General features: G+C 48.8%; 1 protein-coding gene across 1 annotated transcript; it reads left to right on the top strand.

The window, feature by feature from the left end:
* The first annotated feature begins 5,288 nt into the window (after positions 1 to 5,288).
* Positions 5,289 to 15,330, top strand: GPATCH3 (G-patch domain containing 3). The gene is made up of 7 exons (XM_032759439.2): positions 5,289 to 5,758; positions 8,039 to 8,463; positions 11,359 to 11,533; positions 12,369 to 12,428; positions 13,019 to 13,140; positions 13,271 to 13,398; positions 14,593 to 15,330. The coding sequence occupies exons 1-7, from the start codon at positions 5,308 to 5,310 to the stop codon at positions 14,807 to 14,809; spliced, it is 1,578 nt and encodes a 525-aa protein (XP_032615330.1). The 5' UTR covers positions 5,289 to 5,307; the 3' UTR covers positions 14,810 to 15,330.
* Positions 15,331 to 15,392: the final 62 nt, after the last annotated feature.

The raw sequence follows: 15,392 nt of genomic DNA, 5'->3' as shown, positions 1-15,392 counted from the left end.
GATTTTCTCCTGTTAATTTACCATGTGTGAACTTAGTTTCTATATCCAGCAGAAGAATTCCCATAAGAGCTAAGGGGGGTTGGAAGTGATCTCTCACTCTCCTGCAGAAGTACAGAGAGGTTAAGTAAAGTGCTCGAGGTTACACAGTTAATAAGTGACAGAATCAGGATTTGAGCTTAGATGATCTGTCTTCAGGGCCCATGCTCTTAAACACTATACTTGTGTCTTTAAAAGTCAGGGGTGAGCCAGGTGCAGTGTTTCAAGTCTGTTATCCCAGCTACTGGGGAGGCTGAGGCAGGGGGATGGCTTGAGGCCAGCAGTTCAAGGCTGCAGTGAGCTATGATTGTGCCAATGGACTCTAGCCTAGGTGACAGACTGAGACACTATCTCTAAAAAATATGTGTGTAATAATGAGGTGGGTGGATCACTTGAGGCCAGGAGTTCAAGATCAGCCTGGTCAACATGATGAAACCCCGTCTCTACTAAAAATACAAAAATTAGCTGGGCGTGGTGCTTGCCTGTAGTCCCAGCTACTTAAGATAGGAGGCTGAGGCAGGAGAATGGCCTGAACCCGGCAGGCAGAGGTTGCAGTGAGCTGAGATTGCATCACTGCATGCATTCCAGCCTGGGTGACCAAAAAAAAAAAAAGTATGTAATAAAATAAAAAATAGGTCGGGCGCGGTGGCTCACGCCTGTAATCCCAGCACTTTGGGAGGCCGAGGCGGGCGGATCACGAGGTCAGGAGATCGAGACCATCCTGGTTAACACGGTGAAACCCCGTCTCTACTAAAAATAGAAAAATTAGCCGGGTGCAGTGGCGGGCGCCTGTAGTCCCAGCTACTCGGGAGGCTGAGGCAGGAGAATGGCGTGAACCCGGGAGGCGGAGCTTGCAGTGAGCCGAGATTGCGCCACTGCACTCCGGGCTGGGCGAAAGAGCAAGACCCCGTCTCAAAAAAATAAATAAATAAATAAAAATAAATAAATAAATAAATAAATAAATAAATAAATAAATAAAATAAAATAAAATAAAATAAAAAATAAGGCCGGGCGCGGTGGCTCAAGCCTGTAATCCCAGCACTTTGGGAGGCCGAGGCGGGCGGATCACGAGGTCAGGAGATTGAGACCATCCTGGCTAACATGGTGAAACCCCGTCTCTACTAAAAATACAAAAAAATTAGCCGGGCATGTTGGCGGGCACCTGTAGTCCCAGCTACTCGGGAGGCTGAGGCAGGAGAATGGCGTGAACCCGGGAGGCGGAGCTTGCAGTGATCAGGGGGCAGACAAACCTCGTCAAAAAAAAAAAAAAAAAAAAACAGATATGATGGGGCTTAAACTAGATATAAGGTCCTACTACAATTCTCACCATTAGAAAATTTTTTATTTTATTTTATTTTATTTTATTCTTTTTCTTCTTTTTCGGAGTCTCGCTCTGTCGCCCAGGCTGGAGTGCAGTGGCGCAATCTCGGCTCACTGCAAGCTCCGCCTCCTGGGTTCAAGCCATTCTCCTGCCTCAGCCTCCCGAGTACCTGGGACTACAGGCGCCCACCACCACACCCGGCTAATTTTTTGTATTTTAAGTAGAGACGGGGTTTCACTGTGTTAGCCAGGATGGTCTCGATCTCCTGACCTCGTGATCCGCCTGCCTCAGCCTCCCAAAGTGCTGGGATTACAGGCGTGAGCCACTGTGCCCGGCCTTTTTATTTATTTTTTCATTATTTATTTATTTTTTTGAGACAGAGTCTTGCTTTGTCACCCAGGCTGGAGTGCAGTGGCGCGATCTTGGCTCACTGCAAGCTTCGCCTCCTGGGTTCATGCCATTCTCCTGCCTCAGCCTCCCAAGTAGCTGGGACTACAGGTGCCCGCCACCATAGCCAGCTAATTTTTTTGTATTTTTAGTAGAGATGGGGTTTCCCCGTGTTAGCCAGGATGGTCTCGATCTCCTGACTTTGTGATCCGCCCACCTCGGCCTCCCAAAGTGCTGGGATTACAGGCGTGAGCCACCGTGCCCGGCTTATTTTTTATTTTTATTATTTTTTGTAGAGACAGGGTCTCACTATGTTGCCCAGGCTGGTCTCCAACTCCTGGCCTCAAGCGATCCTTCTGCCTCGGCCTCTCAAAGCAATGGGATTATAAGCATGAGCCACCATGCCTGGCCATGTTTTTCAATTTTTAAAATTCATCATATAGCTGTATATTTGCTATCACAAGGTAACTATTGCTTTCTGAAATGAGTTATTTTCACTTTTAATATTTTTACATTTTAAATATTGAGTAAAACAAAATAATATTCATAAATATGTGTAAAGTATAAAGAATAACAGAATGAACTCTATTATTGTTTCACAGGTCATTATTACCTAATGGTAATAATGAAGTCCCTTTCTAAATCTATCATTTCCCTCCAAAGGTAACAACTACCCTGGATTTTATGTTAATCATTTATTTGCTTTTCTTCCTGATTTTAAAGCATATTTATTTATATAGCCCTCAGAATATTTTTTAGTCTGCATTTTTGGAACTTTGCATAAATAAAACAATTCTGTGTTTTCTGACTAGGTTTGCCTGAGATTATTAGTACAAAAAGCCAGCTTTTTGCACTTAAAAAGACTGTAGCTATGAATATTTATATATACTGTGAAATAAAAAACAAATCCAGACTTGGTAAGGAGAGATTTTACTATAATTTTTTTTTTTTTTTTTTTGAGACAGAGTCTCCCTCTGTTGCCCAGGATGGAGTGTGCAGTGGTGTGATCTCGGCTCACTGCAACCTCCGCCTCCTGGATTCAAGCGATTCTCGTGCCTCAGCTTCCCTGAGGAGCTGGGATTACAGGCGCATACCACCACGCGTGGCTAATTTTTGTAATTTTAGTAGAGACGGGGTTTCACTCTGTTGGCCAGGCTGGTCTCCAACTCGGGACCTCAAGTGATCCGCCCACCTCAGCCTCCCAAAGTGCTGGGATTACAGGCATTAGCCACTGCACCCAGCCATTATAATTTTTTTTTTTTTTTTTTTTGAGACAGATTCTCATTCTGCTGCCCAGGTGGGAGTGCAAGGCACAATCATGGTTCACTGTAGCCTTGCTCTCTTGGACTCAAATGATCCTCCCACCTCAACCTCCCGACGTGCTAAGATTACAGGTGTGAGTTACCACACCCTGCCAGGAGAGATTTTATTTGAAAGGATTATTGCAAGGGAAGAAAGGAACTATTGCAATAGGGGGAGGAAGAATATTGCAGCAGGGAGGACCCTCTGACCATAATATCTGCAAGTGACTCAAGGGTTAGGCAAAAAGGGTTCTTCTCTCATAGAGAGGAGTAAACAGGGCGGAACTGGGTGGGAGGAAGTGGGATGATTAGGAGTGGCATGATGGGACAGTAGATCAGATAATGCTTTACCCTGAAGCCAGCCTATTCTCAAGAGAGGCTGTTAAGGAGGAGATGTGCGCTGGCTCAAGCTGAGGGTAAGCCAAATTTCAGGAAGTTGGGGGAAGGAGAGAAGTTTTAACCAAAGTTTGTTCCAGCTGATCAGTGGGGACAAGAAGTTCCTCAAAGCTTTCATGAGGAGATTTGGAATTTGGAGTCTGTGTCTGGTTTTGTCATTGGTGAACCAGAGGGGCATACATCAGTCTTATCTAACTCACTTGTGGAAGGATGTTTTTTTGCAGTACGCCGTGTTCCAGAACACAAAACAGTGGGAAGGCGTTTATTAAGCTTTAGTTTTCCAGGATCACAAGGCTTGGGTAAAAGTCAACATTATCAATAAGTCTTCTGATAAACATGTGCAGTCATTTTTTTTGTTGTTGTTTAGACAAGGGTCTTGCCAACTTGGCCAGGCTGGTCTCAAACTCCTAAGATCAAGGGATCCTCCTACGCCAGCTTGCCAAAGTGCTGGGATTACAGGCGTAAGCCACTGCGCTCGGCCCTTTATTTTTTGTTTTTGTTTGAGGTCTCTCAATCTACAGGTTCCTCCTATCACCCAGTATAATGTGTAAACTTTGTCTGAATTATGAATCAATGAATCAATAGTAATCAAATAACCCAATTAAAAAACGGACAAAGAGGGCCGGGCGCGGTGGCTTACATCTGTAATCCCAGCACTTTGGGAGGCCAAGGCGGGTGGATCACCTGAGGTGAGGAGTTCGAGACCAGGCTGACCAATATGGTGAAACCCCGTCTCTACTAAAAATACAAAAATTAGCCAGGCGTGGTGGCATGCACCTGTAGTCCCAGCTACTCGGGAGGCTGAGACAGGAGAATTGCTTGAACCCGGGAGGTGGAGGTTGCAGTGAGCCAAGATCCCACCATTGCACTCCAGCCTGGATGACAGAGCGAAACTCCATCTCAAAAAAAAAAAGACAAAAAAGCGGGGCACCGTGGCTCATGCCTGCAATCCTAACACTTTGGGAGGCTGAGGCCAGTGGATCACTTGAGCCCTGGAGTTCAATACCAGCCTGGGCAATGTAGTGAGACCCCATCTCTACAAATTGTTTAAAAAATTAGCCAGGCATAGTGGGTTGCATCTGTGGTCCTGGCACTCCAGCCTGGGCGACAGAGCGCGACCCCAGCTCAAAAATAAATAAAATATGACCTACAAGTGCTGAGTCAAATGATGTGTAGCTTTGCTTTTACTAGATAACGCCGATTGTTTTCCAAAGTGGTTGTATCAACTTACATTTCCACCAGCAGTGTATGAGAGCTCCAGTTCCACCATGTTGCCATCGACTCGAAGGTTTTAAAGTTTGCCAACGTAGTGGATGCAAAGTGGGTCTCGCTGCATTTCCTTTATTATTGAGTTGCGTATCTTTTCTTTAACGTAAGCCTCTAGCAACTCACAGCACTTTCATTGTAAATTGGACCTGCGTGTTTCCTGTTTTGTGAAGCATCTGCGGCCCATTTTTCTACTGGGTTATCTTTTTCTTACCGATTTGTGGGAGTTCGTCAACACATTTTGGAAAAATAAATGGAAGAACGACTAAAGGTTCAGAACTGAGGAAGGCTGAGATTAGGTGTGCAAGATCCACAACTAAATACCTCAAAAATGACCCCTCCCGCAGGCTTATTTGGTCCTCATGAGAGCTTCATGAAAAAACTCTATGACCCCATTTTCCAGGTGAGTTTTTCCATCATCGCCGGCTTCCCTCTGTGGAAAACGAACACAGAAGACTTCGGATCTTCCAGTTCCAGATTCCACAACCCCAACCCCAACGGACTAGTTAGAATTTTCACAATCTCGTAACGCAGGCGCTGGAGCGTCGCTCGCGGTGTTCTCGCGAGACTTGGTTCCACACGATCATGTGACAATCCAAGATGGCGGTGCCCGGCGAGGCGGAAGAGGAGGCAACAGTTTATCTGGTAGTGAGCGGTATCCCCTCCGTGTTGCGCTCGGCCCACTTACGGAGCTACTTTAGCCAGTTCCGAGAAGAGCGCGGCGGTGGCTTCCTCTGTTTCCACTACCGGCATCGGCCTGAGCGGGCCCCTGGGCAGGCCGCTCCTGACTCTGCCCTAACTCCTGCCGTCCCAGCCGCTGAGGGCCAGCATCTCTCTCAGACTTCGGCCACCGATGTCCGGCCTCTCTCCACTCGATACTCTACTCCGATCCAGACCCGCACCTGCTGCTGCGTCATCTCGGTAAGGGGGTTGGCTCAAGCTCAGAGGCTTCTTCGCATGTACTCGGGCCGCCGGTGGCTGGATTCTCACGGGACTTGGCTACCGGGTCGCTGTCTCATCCGCAGACTTCGGCTACCTACGGAGGCATCAGGTAAGAGTGAGAAAGTTAACAGACTGGGCCTACGGGCCTGGAACAGAGGCACCTTTTCAGAGGAGTGGTGAGGACAAGTCAGGCCTCTGGTCAGGACTCTATGAGTTTAGGTCATATTCTAGACAGAGCTTCAGGCTCAACTTGCAGGGAGTTAGTTCAATACATGGAGAAAAATAAACCGGAGAGGCTTATTCGGAAGATCCTTCATTTTGTTAGGTCCCTTTTGAGACCCTTTCTGTATCCAAGGGGTTGATTTTGCAGTAACACAGAAGGAAGAAAGGAAATCCAGTCTCTAACCCTCTTACTGTCTTTCTCTCTTGCTGTCTCTGTGCTTCCTTGCTTCCTACCCAGTCCTTTCAGTCAGATACAAATGAAGAGACAATCTTTTCTCTGGACAGCTCCCACTTTCATGGGAAATCAGTTTGATGGGGAAACAGGACAGTGCAGAGCCCTCCAGTTCACACATTCAACAAATGCTTATATTGCTAGACCTAGTATGACTAGCTGGGTGTGCAGGGAACAGTTGGACATAGTGTGTGCTCAGAATCCACAAAGGAAGACATTTGGAAAAAGGTAATTGCCACAGAGATGTCATTCTAATTGTTAGCATTCGCTGAGCACTCTGTATTTAGTAGACACTGTTCTAAGCCTTTTGTTTTCTTACCCCTCACAACAGTCCTACGAGATAGGAACTATTGTTTCTCCCATTTCATAGGTGAAGAAACTGAGGGAAGCCGAAGTTATGTGACTTGCCTGAGGTTACAGAGTTAGTGTCAGAGCTACAACAAACCTAGGCATCTGTTCCAGAGCATATACTGTTTATCACCAAGTGCTGTGAGATGACAGAGAAGGGAGAAACTAACTTCCTAGACGGATCATGAAATGTGGCTTTCCATCTGGGTCTTGAAAAATAAATAGGAGTTAATAGGAGAGAATGGTGTTTCTGGGTTTCAGGGTAAATGGCATTTGCAAAGACACATGCCGTGAAAGACTTTCAGGACATGTTAAATTGTTCATTGTGGGCTGGGTTGCAGTGGCTGCCTGTAATCCCAGCACTTTGGGAGGCACAGGTGGGCGGATCTCTTGAGCTCAGGAGTTCAATATCAGCCTGGGCAACATGGTGAAACCCCGTCTCTACCAAAAATACAAATTAGCCGGTTGTGGTGGCGCGTGCCTGTAGTCCCACCTGCTTGCGAGGTTGAGGTGGGGAGATCACTTGAGCCCAGGAGGTGGAGGTTGCAATGAGTCAAGATCGCGCCACTGTACTCCAGCCTGGGTGACAGAACGAGACCCCATCTCAAACAAAAAAAAAAAAAGAAGAAGAAGAAAAAGAAAGTAGGAGAAAAATTGTTTGGTGTGGCTGGAACACATGGTATGAAGACATGCAAGAGGTGGGAATTGGTGACAGTTGAGAATCAAAAGGTCATCAGGTGGGTGGATATCGCTTGAGGCCAGGACCAGCCTGGACAACGTGGTGGCGTAACCCTGTCTGTACTAGAAATACAAAAATTAGCCAGGCATGGTGGCACATGCCTGTAATCCCAGCTACTCGGGAAGCTGAAGTATGAGAATCACTTGAACCCGGGAGGCGGAGGTTGCAGTGAGCTGAGATCGCATCACTGCATACGCCAGTCTGGGTGACAGAGTGAGAATCTCTCTCAAAAAAAAAAAAAAAAGAAAGAAAAAGAAGTTCATTAAGAGCCAGAGCTGGAAGAAATTTGTATGCCCAGCCAAGGTGATGAGAAATGACATGAAACTACTAGGTAGTTCTGTAGTTCCGCTTGGGGAGAGATGAAAAGACCTGGAGAAGTTTGAGAGGGAGGAACAGCATGAGGCTAATGGATTTATTTTATTATTTATTTATTTTTGAGACAGGGTACTCTGTTGCCCGAGATGGAGTGCAGTGATGCAATCTTGGCTCACTACAGCCTCACCTCCCAGGCTCAAGCAATCCTCCTGCCTCAGCCTCCCAAGGAGCTGGGATCACAGGGTGCACCCCCACTCCCAGCTAATTTTTTTATGTTTTGTAGAGATAAGGGTCTCACCATTTTGCCCAGGCTGGTCTTGAACTCCTGAGCTCAAGCAATCCTCCCGCCTCAGCCTCCCAAAGTGCTGGGATCACAAGCGTGAGCCACTGTGTCGGACTAGATTTATTTATTTTTATTTTGCCTAAGTCTGTTTACTAGGGAAAGGCTAACAGATTTAAACATTGGCCAATTTCTGGCTCAAGTGTTGCTGGAGGCTTCTGGGTTTCGAGATCTATTCTCTCTCCTTCCCAAGGTCTGGGCTCCTTTCCCTTCAAGACCCGGAAGGAACTGCAGAGTCGGAAGGCTGAGAATGAAGCCTTCACCCTGGCTGACCTGAAGCAACTGCCGGAGCTGAACCCACCAGTGCTGATGCCCAGTGGGAATGTGGGGACTCCCCTGCGGGTCTTTTTGGAGTTGATCCGGGCCTGCCGCCTACCCCCTCGGATCATCACCCAGCTGCAGCTCCAGTTCCCCAAGACAGGTTCCTCCCGGCGCTACGGCAATGTGCCTTTTGAGTATGAGGACTCAGAGACTGTGGAGCAGGAAGAGCTTGTGTATACAGCAGAGGGTGAGGAAATACCCCAAGGAACCTACCTGGCAGATATACCAGCCAGCCCCTGTGGAGAGCCTGAGGAAGAAGTGGGGAAAGAAAAGGAAGAAGAGTCTCACTCAGATGACGTGAGTACAGTGTGCTACCCTGTCCTTGCTGGCAGCTGAAAGAGGCCGAAGGCATTAATAATACCACTCTTCAATTGTCTATTACAAGGGTTCTTAACCTGGGGTCCTCAGGAGGGTTCCAAGGAGTCCAAGAAGGAATGTAAAACTACATTTGCATGTGTGTTTCTGTATTTCTCTAGGGAGATGGTCCAGAGCTTTTACCAGAAGATTCGTAAGTGGGTCTTATTTTTCATTCCCTTGGAAGGGATATATAAGGATGGTTCCTTTTTTTTTTTTTTTTTTTTGAGACGGAGTCTTGCTCTGTTGTCCAGGCTGGAGTGCCGTGGCGCAATCTTGGCTCACTGCAAGCTCCGCCTCCCAGGGTTCACGCCATTCTCTTGCCTTAGCCTCCTGAGTAGCTGGGACTACAGGCGGCCACCACCATGCCCGGCTAATTTTTTGTATTTTTAGTAGAGACGGGGTTTCACTGTGTTAGCCAGGATGGTCTCAATTTCCTGACCTCGTGATCTGCCTGCCTCAGCCTCCCAAAGTGCTGGGATTATAGGCGTGAGCCACTGCGCCTGGCCAGGATGGCTCCTCTTTATTCATTTTTTTCTTTTTTTTTTTGAGACAGAGTCTCACTGTGTCACCCAGGCTGGAGTGAAGTGGTGTGATCTCGGCTCACTGCAACCTCCACCTCCTGGGTTTAAGTGATTCTCCTGCCTCAGCCTCCCGAGTAAGCTGGGACTACAGGCATGTGCCACCACGCCCGGCTAATTTTGTGTGTGTGTGTGTGTGTGTATTTTTAGTAGAGACAGGGTTTCACCGTGTTAACCAGGATAGTCTCGATCTCCTGACCTCGTGACCCGCCTGCCTCGGCCTGCCAAAGTGCTGGGATTACAGGCATGACCCACTGCACCAGGCCTATTTTTTCTTTTTTAAAAATTATTTCCAGCCGGGCACAGAATCGCTTGAACCCGGGAGGCGGAGGTTGCAGTGAGCTGAGAAAAAAAAAAAAAATTTCCACGTGAAAGACCAGATAAGGAGAATTCATTTTCATAGATGAAATGTGCTGACCAAGGCATGTGCAGTGGCTTGTCTAAGAGCATCTCAGGAAATAGAGGTAGAGCTGGGATGCGAACCCAGTTCTTGCTTCTTCTCTAACCTGTGCGTGCTGTCATAATGTGGCTGAGCAGTCATCTCTATTTTCTGACCCAGAGTCAGCAGTAGCCTCCACTCTCAACTTCATTAGTGACGTAGACATTTCTTTGGTTCTTTTCTCCAAACTTGGTTGCACATCCATAAAATCAAGTAAGGTGTGATTTGTTGGGAAAACTTTTTAAAAAATGTGTACTCTAGGTAACAAGTAATTCACCCATGTTTCAAAGCTTCCAGCCAGCTAGGTGTGGTGGCTCACACCTGTAATCCCAGCACTTTGGGAGGCCAAGATGGGTGGATCATTTGAGGTCAGGAGTTCGAGACCAGCCTCGCCAACATGGTGAAACCCCGCCTTTATTAAAAATACAAAAATTAGCCAGGCGTGGGGCCTGTAGTCCTAGCTACTGGGAGGCTGAGGCAGGAGAATCGCTTGAATCCAGGAGGTGGAGGTTGCAGTGAGCTGAGATCGCACCACTGCACTCCAGCCTGGGCGACAGAGGGAGACTCTGTCTCAAAAAAAAAAAAAAGCTCCCAGCCAAGATTGCTAAGACATCTGGACCACATCCTTAGTGTGGTACCATCCTGACTTCCCCTCCCCTCCCCTCTTCTCTCCCCTTCCTTCCTTTCCTTTTTTTTTTTTTTTAAAGCAGTATCTGATTCTATTGCCTTGGCTGGAATGCAATAGTGCAATCTCAGTTCACTGCAACCTCCAACTCCCTGGGCTCAAGCCATCCTCTCACCTCAGCTTCCCCAGTAGCTAGGACTACACTCACATACCACCACACTTGGCTAATTTTTAAATTTTTTGTAGAGATAGGGTTTTGACTTGTTGCCTGGACTGGTCTCGAACCTCAGAGCTCAAGGGATCCTCCCACCTTGGCCTCCCAAAGTGCTGGGATAACAGGCATGAGCCACTGCGTCTGGCCCCATCCTGACTTTTCTTCAGCACTTGAAGGCCTGCAGGGTTTCAAGCTAGGAGTCATTCTATCATTCCCCAAGTCCCGTCAAGCCAAGGGCTAGTGTAGGATTCCGAAGGCATTCTAAGACCCATTTCCTGCCCTCAAAGAGCCTAAAATCTCTCTGAAGAGCAAGAACCAGCATCTGGAGATGCTACACCTGGATGTGGCCACCCGGGTTTGCATTGCTGGCTCTGCTGCTCCCTCAGTGTACTCTTTTGGACAATAACTTTTTACTCCCCTGAACCTAGGTTTTGTCATCTGTAGAATGGGAATAATGGTACTTATCTCACAGGGTTGTTGCAATGATTAAAGGAGCTAAGCTATGGGAAGGGCCTGACACACCAGAGACAATAAGCGTTCTTTTCCATTCTTTCTTTGTGTATCACATAAAAAGGCCTAACCAGTGTGTATTGATTAGCATTGAGAGTTCAGAGACTGGTGCGAGAGCTGTGGGCCTAATTGTGGGGGGCTTCATGTAGGCTGTATGACTTGAGGGATGAGGAGGATTTAATCAAGTGGAGAAGAGAAGGGTGTGGGAGAGGAAAGTGGGTATTTCAGGCAGGGAATGACATGGCCAAACGTGCAGAGGTGAGTTAGGCTTGTGGGGACAGGAGCAAACTGTTGAGAATTATCAGGGGCTGGAGACGTGTTGGTCAGGGGCCAAATATGTGCTGCTTCTTGGAGAAATCTGAAGGGATGGGGCTGAGGCTAGCCACACATGCCTCCTGTGCCCTGAGCTTCCCTTCCTCTGGGCATGAGGTCAGGAAGCTCAGGCAGATCGCCTCTCCCTGCCTTTTAGGACGATGACCGGGGTGAGGAATGGGAACGGCATGAAGCGCTGCATGAGGACGTGACCAGGCAGGAGCGGACCACTGAGCAGCTCTTTGAGGAGGAGATTGAGCTCAAGTGGGAGAAGGGTGGCTCTGGCCTGGTGTTTTACACTGATGCCCAGTTCTGGCAGGAGGAAGAAGGAGGTAATGCTGGTACCCAGGCAAAGGCAGGGGTGACCCCTGCTGCATTCTCCTGGGGTTCCCTGTTTCACACAATAGATTCCCTAGTGGTGAGCCCAAACAAAAGGCTAGGGAACAGGCTGACCTTTCTTTTTTTTTTTTTTTTTTTTTGAGACGGAGTCTCGCTCTGTCGCCCAGGCTGGAGTGCAGTGGCGCGATCTCGGCTCACTGCAAGCTCCGCCTCCCGGGTTCACGCCATTCTCCTGCCTCAGCCTCTCCGAGTAGCTGGGACTACAGGCGCCCGCCACCACGCCCGGCTAATTTTTTTGTATTTTTAGTAGAGACGGGGTTTCACCGTGGTCTCGATCTCCTGACCTCGTGATCCGCCCGCCTCGGCCTCCCAAAGTGCTGGGATTACAAGCGTGAGCCACCGCGCCCGGCCATGAGACCTTCTCTAAAACAAACAAATGCCCTGCTGGGTGCGGTGGCTCATGCCTGTAATCCCAGCACTTTGGGAGGCTGAGGCGGGCAGATCACGAGGTCAAGAGATCGAGACCGTCCTGGCCAACATGGTGAAACCTTGTCTCTACGAAAAATACAAAAATTAGCCAGGTATGGTGGCGTGCACCTGTAGTCCCAGCTACTTGGGAGGCTGAGGCAGGAGAATCACTTGAACCTGGGAGGCAGAGGTTGGAGTGAGCCAAAGTCACGCCACTGCACTCCAGCCTGGGGACAGAACGAGACTCTGTCTCAAAAAACAAAAACAAAAAAAACAAATGCCAAAAAAACTCTAGGTTTAACTCATAATAGAACTGAGAGTCCTTAATGCACTCTGTTGGATCCTTTTCTATCCCTACAGATTTTGATGAACAGACAGCCGATGACTGGGATGTGGACATGAGTGTGTACTATGACAGAGGTACTGGGCAAGCAGTGGCAATACTGGGAGGTGAAACAGGTGCCCTGGCCTTGCAGTGACACTTTACCAGAGCTAGCAAAGGCTGAGACGGGACTGTTCCCTTGGGGTAGCCCACTGAGAGGGTTCCTCTTAAAACATCTTTGGTTGTGTACATTAAGTGCTAGTTTTGGACAGAGCCTTCCTCCTTTCTTGGAGGAGGAGGAGGGATAGATAGCCCACAGGGGCTCTGGTCTGATGGTCAGGCCCTGGTAGGGTGGGCTGGTCGGGAGCTCAGGCTCTAGTAAGGGTTTAGATTTTAGAAGAGGAAATGACCTGGGTGGGAGAAATAGCCCAATGGGGGAGGGGAGAAGACCTGGGTTCTAATCCTCTCTCTCTCATTTGTTGGCTCTGTTACTTTTCTGCACCACAATCTTCAAATCTGTATGATTGGGGAGAGCCATGGTTCCTACTTTTGGGGAGCTCCCAGTCTAAAGAGAGATACAGAACACTATTAAAATGAATAAGTCAGTCTTATGAGGGGGTCCTAGAAACCTGATTCTTCCCCCTTCTTTGAGAGGGACACTTCCATAAACTGAGCTCTGTTTCCTCAGATGGTGGAGACAAGGATGCCCGAGACTCTGTCCAAATGCGTCTGGAACAGAGACTCCGAGATGGGCAGGAAGATGGCTCTGTGATCGAACGCCAGGTGGGCACGTTTGAGCGCCACACCAAGGTGAGTGAGCACGGTCCCACCCCATGGACCCCTCTCTTTTCCTTCTCTACTTTAATTCCTTCTCCCATCCCCATTCTCCCTGCTCCCAGCAGGAGCCCCATTTCTTGAGTCTTGTCCCTTCACTCTGCAGGGCATTGGGCGGAAGGTGATGGAGCGGCAGGGCTGGGCTGAGGGCCAGGGCCTGGGCAGCAGGTGCTCAGGGGTGCCTGAGGCCCTGGATGGTGATGGCCAACACCCCAGATGCAAGCGTGGATTGGGGTAAGTGTGACTGAGGGACTTCCCTGGGGACCCAAGCCTTTCAGCTATGCCCTGGTTTCCCTCTTCCCACTGGTTTTGGCATGGCTGCTGGGTACTCGTGCGGGATGAAATTCAAAACAGTTAAGAGGAAAAAGTGGATCTGGGCCAGGCACAGTGGCTCAAGCCTGTAATCCTAGCACTTTGGGAGGCCGAAGTGGTAGGATTCCTTGAGCCCAGTTTGAAACCAGCCTGGGCAACATATGAGATTGTCTCTGTTAGAATAATAAAAAGTTCGGGTGTGGTAGCTCACGCCTGTAATCCCAACACTTTGGGAGGCCCAGGTGGGCAGATCATTTGAGGTCAGGAGTTGGAGACCAGCCTGGCCAACATGGTGAAACCCCCGTCTCTACTAAAAATACAAAAATTAGCCGGGCGCGGTGGCTCACGCCTGTAATCCCAGCACTTTGGGAGGCTGAGGCGGGTGGATCACGAGGTCAGGAGTTTGAGACCAGTCTGATCAAGATGGTGAAACCCTGTGTCTACTAAAAATACAAAAAATTAGCTGGGCATGGTAGTGGGTGCCTGTAAAAATCCCAGCTACTCAGGAGGCTGAGGCAGGAAAATCGCTTGAACCCAGGAGGCGGAGGTTGCAGTGAGCCGAGATCGCGCCACTGCACTCTAGCCTGGGCAACAGAGCAAGACTCTGTCTCAAAAAAAAAAAAAAAAAAAAAAAAATTAGCTGGGCATGGTGGCATGCGCCTGTAGTCCCAGCTACTCTGGAGGCTGAGGCAGGAGAATTGCTTGAACCCAGGAGGTGGAGGTTGCAGTGAGCCAAGATCATGCCATTACAGTCCAGCCTGGGTGACATAGTGAGACCCTGTCTCAAAAATAAATAAATAAGTAAATCTGACTTTTTTTTTTTTTAAAGACTAAGCCCTAAGGCTTAACAAGATCATTCATACCCTTTGTTGGAGGAGTTTGGACTTGATGGTTACTATTAGGAAGTCTGTAGTGACAGAATGAAAATTTTATATGAGGCCCCTTCTTGCTGGCTCTGTCAATTGATAGATAAGAGGGCTGGAGAGCAAAGACCCAGCTTTAAAGCCTCTGTCTTTGGACAAACCAGATATGTAGTAACTACTTCTCCGTCCTCTCCCAACCCCTTTAACTGGAGTTTGAGAGCAGCCTTCTCACTGAGAGCCCGTTTTTGTCCAGGTACCATGGAGAGAAGCTACAGCCATTTGGGCAACTGAAGAGGCCCCGTAGAAATGGCTTGGGGCTCATCTCCACCATCTATGATGAGCCTCTACCCCAGGACCAGACGGAGTCACTGCTCCGCCGCCAGCCACCCACCAGCATGAAGTTTCGGACAGACATGGCCTTTGTGAGGGGTTCCAGTTGTGCTTCAGACAGCCCCTCATTGCCTGATTGACCGGGTTGGGGGCTTCCTTTCATTGCTACATGATGAGAACCCTCTGCCCCGGCCTCATCTACCACTGAAGCAGAAAGGAGTCTGGGAGCAGCAGCCTTGGTGGCTGGTTCAGGATGCTTTGCTCCGAGCCTGCCTGCCCGGCGGGTCTCTACCTCAGGGGCATTTTTACAAAAAGCCCCCTCCCGTCACCTCCCCTTGGATATTAGGGGTAACGACCGCTTGTCTTTGGTTTCTAACCCTAGTCTCTGGGCTTGCCCTTTGCCTCCTGCAGAACCTTAAAAAGCTGGGTGGAGTGAGGCTATCAGCACAGCCTTCCTTGGGGACTCTGAAGGTGTCCCCACGAAGGCCAGAAAAGGGGAAAGGGACCTGGGCGAGGAGAGGATTTGTGGTGCTTGGAAGAGCCGGCCTTGGGCGGGCCCTCCACCGCCTCTACCCTCACCGGGTGGGACTGCAGCGGACAGTCCGCGGGAGGTGGCTTGGGTGTGCGACGTCACCGAAGAATAAAGACGTTTACTACTGGAGCTCCCTTACTCTTCTAATTCGAGTCTGAAGGGAGGTTAAGGAAATTCCCAGAGCGATTTTC

This window comes from Hylobates moloch, unplaced genomic scaffold (genome assembly GCF_009828535.3).
Source record: "Hylobates moloch isolate HMO894 unplaced genomic scaffold, HMol_V3 SCAFFOLD_9, whole genome shotgun sequence".
Lineage (NCBI taxonomy): Eukaryota > Metazoa > Chordata > Mammalia > Primates > Hylobatidae > Hylobates > Hylobates moloch.
This window is presented reverse-complemented; position numbering and strand designations above follow the sequence as displayed.